General features: G+C 37.6%; 1 protein-coding gene across 1 annotated transcript in view; it reads right to left on the bottom strand.

Annotated features, from left to right (window-relative positions):
* Window positions 1–6000, bottom strand: part of ABCD2 (ATP binding cassette subfamily D member 2) — a 61137-nt gene that overhangs the window by 31325 nt on the left and 23812 nt on the right. Inside the window, exon 6 of the mRNA XM_030887339.2 lies at window positions 4963–5108. Coding sequence (XP_030743199.1) covers window positions 4963–5108 — 146 coding nt within the window. The remainder of the gene's footprint in view (window positions 1–4962; window positions 5109–6000) is intronic.

Here is a 6000-nt window from a genome sequence, read left to right as displayed (position 1 = left end):
AATAAAAGTATTAAAAAAATAGATTGAATTTATGTTTCATTTAAAACATAAATATAAGATTATTTTCTAATTGACTCAGAAAAATCTAGCTAGCAGATTTTAAGAAATGAATTTAGACTTAGTTAGACTCTCTTATTTGACACATACATTTACAAATAAGGTCTATACTTGTTATAAGGAACAAAACTATACTAGAAAATTTAATAGTTTGTGTTTACCGGATCTATATAATTATGCCAAAATGATTTTTTTACCAGTGATTGTTGAAAACATATTAGCCTCTAACACGGACTTCTCATTCTCCTTTTTTCAACTTAAACTAGATTGCAGTTGACTTCACTGTTTAGGCAACAGTTAATTTCATAATTAAGGGAAGGCTCCCCAGTGATTTAAATTTGTTTCAAAATAACAGGTCTCTCTGAGAGCTCGGACTGAGATGTTTGCACTTTCTTCTGCCTTGGAAAGGTCTTACATTGTCAGATGACGGTTAGACTAAAACACCATTCATCATATTAAATGTGAAATGTTCAGCAGCTAGAATATATAACTTTTTATGTATTTGAGTGAGAACTGACTTAATGGGAGTGAGGTTTGTTTTTATTTATGTATTTATTATGATTTGAATGAACAGAATGATATAAAACATGAATATTTTCCTCATGGCTTCATAAAACTTTAATCTAAATTAAAAAATAAAATAGGAGGGAGGAACCAATTACAAGGATCTACATATAACAACCTCCCTGGGGGATGGACAACAGAAAAGTGGGTGAAGGGAGACGTTGGACAGTGTAAGACATGACAAAATACTAATAATTTATAAATTATCAAGGGTTCATGAGGGAGGGGGAGATGGGAAGGGGGAAAATAAGGAGCTGATACCAATGGCTCAAGTAGAAAGCAAATGCTTGAGAATGATGACAGCAACAAATGTACAAATGTGCTTGACATAAGGGATGTCTGTATGGATTGTGATAAGAGTTGTATGAGCCCCAATAAAATGATTTAAGAAAATAGGGTTCTACTTCACAAGTTAATGTTCTGAAATTTAGCTTTCAGAATCAAAATGTTCCCCAATGGATTTTCAAGCACAGATAAAAATAGAGTTTTTCTGGTCATTGAAAAATTTAATGTGGTTCTGAATGTCTCTAACTCCCATCAAACAACCTTTCCCTGCCTGCGTCGGTCTGGCAAGAAGGTGAAGGAAGATACTGATAGGATTCATCTGTGAATAATTACAAAGAGGATTCCCTGGAGTACCATCCTGCTGTGTATAAATTGAGACCTCTGAGAAGTAGGAGGAGGGAATCCTATTACCAGAAGGAGCCAGGAGTGGAGTGCATCCCCTGGACCACAGATTCCTACATAGTAAACTTCCTGTATCCAGAAGACAGTAATAATATTAGAGGGAGAAGCAAAGGCAAGAGCCAAAATATGGAGCAGAGTCATAAATCTTCCAACCCATGAAGCAAATAAAGCTGAGTGTTTTTGTGTAGGAGGCTGGATTGCAGAGTAGAGTGTGTCTGGGCACTTAATTGGAGAAATTGGGATCGCTGACCCATGGAAGTGGAGCGGAGTGCTTTCAGAATGAGTCGTACTGAAGTGGGGTGCCTCTTGGCTCTTAATTCAGGGAATTCGGTTTGCTAACCTACAGGGCTTGAGCTGAATGCCTTCCAGGTGAGGTTTACAATGAGTGTGGCATGCCCCTTTGGGCACTTATTAGCAGACCTGAAAGAACTTTGTAACATGTCCTGATAAATAACTCAATCCTGATCATTCCTCACTGGCATTTCAATATGTTAACTTCTTTAATAAACCTTTCAATCAGGCATTTTGTTTGTGAGTTCTGTGGATTTTAGAACCCAGAGAGGTTAAAATAAAGAACATTCATTAAGGCAACTCACCGATGTCATAAGATCTTATCTATTTGTTGTTAAACACAAATATCGGTGTCACTGGTTATGTTCAACAATTTCTTACATAATTACTAATGCTGTGCTTCATTTTCCAGATAGTTCTACTACAATAGGCCTTGCTTCAATGAAAAAATTCCACAAAATCTTTTTTTATATATATATGTATCTAGTAGAGTAAAAAGGTAATTCAAAACCTGGGAAATATTTGTTTGCAATGAAGTACTAGACAAGAGACTAATCTCTATAATTTATAGAAAACTTTGACACTTCAACAACAGAGAAATAAATCACTTTAAAATGGTCAAGGAATATGAACAGCCATTTCACCAAAGAAGACATTTAAGTGGCCAAAAATATGAAGAAATGTTCCAGATGATTAGCCACTCAAATTCAAACTCACTGCCATGGAGTCAATTCTGACTCATAGCAACCCCACAAGACAGAAGGGGTCTGCCCCTTTGGGTTTCTGGAGTTGTTAATAGTTATAGGAGCAGAAAGCCTGGCATGTTGGAACTTCTGACTTTGTGACTAGCAGCTCAACACGTAACCTACTCTAGGGCTCTTTGGTTAGCCACTAGAGAGTTCCAAGTGTGAACGAGATATCATCTCACCTTGACATTAGCCGAGTTCACAACTACAGAAACCATCAAATGCTGATGAAGGTGTCAAGAGATGGGAACTCTTACACAATGCTGGCAAGATTGTAAAATGGTAAAAGCACCCTGGAAAACTGGATGGCACCTCCTTAAAATGTTTGAAATATAAACACCATGTAGTCCAGCAATCCTACCACTGAGCATATGTCCTACAGAAATAATAACAATAACAGATATATTCAAACTCACATTCATCACAGCATTATTCACAAAAGGAAAAAGATGGAAACAACCTATATGCCCACTAAGAGATGAAAAGATAAACAGGCACATTTGTATACATACAAATACATACCCACAATGTAATACTACACATTGTAAGAGTAATGAGAAATATTTGAAAACCTTGTAACATGGATGAACATGGAAGACTTAATGCTGAGTGAAATAAGTCAATAATGAAGAAGAAAATATTGTATGAGACCACTATTATAAAAAAGTTAAAGATAGATTACACAGTGAAAGAAACTTTTTTTCCTTCATGTTGGATTGATCTCTGTTGTGTTTGGTCATTGTTCATAGCCTTGAATCTCTGCTACGTGTTTCTCTGTTTTTCGGTATATGAAACCTAGGATGGTGAATCTACAGAGACAACAATGAAAATAAGGGTTCCTGGGAGGTATGGTGGTGGAGTTCAGGGAGTAAAGGGGAGCTGGTATCAAATAGTTCAAAAAGGAAGAAAATGTTTTGAAGTTGATTTTGGTAGCATTGGTGTGAGAAACAGAAAGATTTCTCCCAAGTTGTCTCCCCCAAATGTGTCCCAAATTTAGCTGCTTGCTACACCAGGCAAATGACTATACAATTGGATGTCAACAGAAGTAGGTCAGGGGTTATTCTCCCTAAGGGTTATCAGCCATCCAGAGCAAGCAGTTAGTCACCACTGTTTATCCCACAATAAGTAGGGCCCACTCCCTTCTGATTAGTAGTTCTCTCTTTCCTTGTAGGAGACCCCTGAGAGGTCAAGTCCACACAAGGGTGGCCAAGGTTAGGCCGCCATCATGAATCTAGAGTCCACCCATCTCGTCACATGTATACCTCTATTTCCTCCCCTTCCTATCACGTGTACAGCCCTAGCTCATGCCCTTCCTGTTATACCTATGCCCATTGTAAATCTTTTTCCTATGATCTGTATGCCTATTGTACTGCCCCTTCCTGTGACGTGTGGTTACCTGTAGTCAACCCCCCTAACTGGATATAACTCTTGGTTAGAATAAACGGGGTCCTCAAGCCTCCTGCTGGGTCTACGCCCCACCTCACCTTAGCCCATGCTGTGTGTGGACCTGGCTGGTAAGATCATGGCCATCCAAGAGGTGAGCATGGTACCATGAAATGTGTCTGACCCATTATTTCAATCTTTCTTCTATCTCTCATGCTCTCTGACTTTACTATAATCTTGATATATCTCAACTGTACAACTGTGCTTACTGAACCCGTGATTAGTTGTGGGGGGCTGGCCCCTCTCCAACCACAAACGGCACCCAAATGTGGGGCAGTATGAAATGAACTCCCTCCACAAAATTGTATATGCCTTTGAATCACATGATTTGTGAACTAAAAATTAAACAACTTGACAAGGTGGCTCAAGTAGTGAAAGAAGGGGCATGTGATAGTACTGTACTCAATGTAACTTTTAAATTTGCTCTAGGTGCTTTTAGTCTACCCTAGATAAGAGTACTCTGTTATGACTAATTAGCCAGTGTAATGGCAGATGGGAAAATTACTGGGTCAGATAAGCAGGTCTCTTCGTCAGATACACTTTATCTCTTCCACAATGACTATTTTAGATACTCATATCTTTGTGTTGTGTTTTGTGTTTCAACATCTCTAAATTGTAAAAGGGAAGAAAGCTGAAGACTTCAGAAGAAACAATGTTCTTTTAAAATATTTTATGCTTACTTTACACTCATCTTTAGTGTAACAGAATTTTAATTAAGTTAGTTTTGAATCATTAATCAGCTGGCATAACTGTAACAGATTAAAATAAAGAGAATGTTAAATATAAGTATACAATTGTAGAATATATGAATCCATGTAGTATGATTTCCAAGTTAGTATATTAGCAAAGTACCAGTTTTTCTATAAAAAGAGGAAGCTAGCATCTAAGGCAATTTAATTAATTTTTAGAATAGTTTATAGTTGCAGAGACTAACATTTGCAGTTTTTAAGTTTTAATTATATTTAGAGAGACAAGAAAATGAAAAGTAGTATTCTTCTGGACTATTATAAACAAAGCAAGTGATAAAACCTCTGGGAAGAATTTAATTTTATTTACTTTATGATTTTTCTAAAGGAAAATGTCCTTAAATATGCACAAACTGCAGAATCTAAAAAAAATAAGGAAAATTCAAGAGTAAGAGGAAATTAGATTTTGTGGTATAAAAATTACTTACCTTTGTGGAATATAGAACATATGTTGGGGAGGTGGCTTATAGAGCACTCCTTCATATACAGGCCACAGGCCACTTAAAATTCTAAAGAGAGAGCTTTTCCCACAACCATTGGGACCTGTTATCAGAAGATGCATTCCTTCTTGTACCTAACGTAAAAAAGAGAACTGTAAACTGTAATACTTAGGAATTATGTTATTTGCCAATACTTAAAAGTGATTTTTTTAAACACCAAAGATAGCCTAGGCAAAGAATCAAAGAAAAATATATTAGCATTAAGAACATCAAAATTGATAGTGGAGGGGGGTGGTGGTCAAAGTATTGAAGAATTAGAGGAAAAGAGTATGTTTCATCAATGCTCTACTGCGCCCTGAATGGCTCATCTCTTCCTTGTGACCCTTTTTAAGGGGATGTCCAATTGTCTAGAAATGGGCTTTGGGTCCCACTCCACATCATCCACACCACACCCCCTGCCCCAATCATATTAGTATGATTTTTGTTCTGGGTCTTTGATGACTGATACCTGATCCCATCGACACCTCATGATACACAGGCTGGTGTGCTTCTTCTATGTGGACTTTGTTGCTTCTCAGCTGCTTGTTTATCCTCAACCCTTTAAGACCCCAGATGCTACATCTTTTGTTAGCTGGGCACTATCAGCTTTTTTCACCATGTAGCGTATGAACCCATTTTGCCTTCAGTAATTCCTTCCCCCCACTATCATGACCTTAATTCTGCCTTACAAATCTGACTAGACCAGAGCATGTACACTGCTACAGATAAGAGCTTGCAACACAGGGAATCAAGGAGAGATTAAACCCCGCAGGACTAAAAATGAGAATAGAGATACCAGGAGGATAAGGGGAAGGTGAGGATAGAAAGGGGGAACTGATCACAAGGATTGACATATAACCTCCTCCCAGGGGGATGAACAACAGAAAAGTGGATGAAGGGAGACAGTGGATGATGTAAAATATGAAAATAATAATTTATAATTTGTCAAGGGCTCATGAGGGAAAGAAGGTGGGGGAGGGAGAGAAA

The sequence above is a fragment of the Echinops telfairi genome, unplaced genomic scaffold (genome assembly GCF_000313985.2).
Source record: "Echinops telfairi isolate 266 unplaced genomic scaffold, ASM31398v2 ScPeMD7_7406;HRSCAF=8444, whole genome shotgun sequence".
NCBI lineage: Eukaryota > Metazoa > Chordata > Mammalia > Afrosoricida > Tenrecidae > Echinops > Echinops telfairi.
The sequence above is the reverse complement of the archived record's forward strand: the minus strand, read 5'-3'. Positions and strand labels throughout refer to the sequence as shown.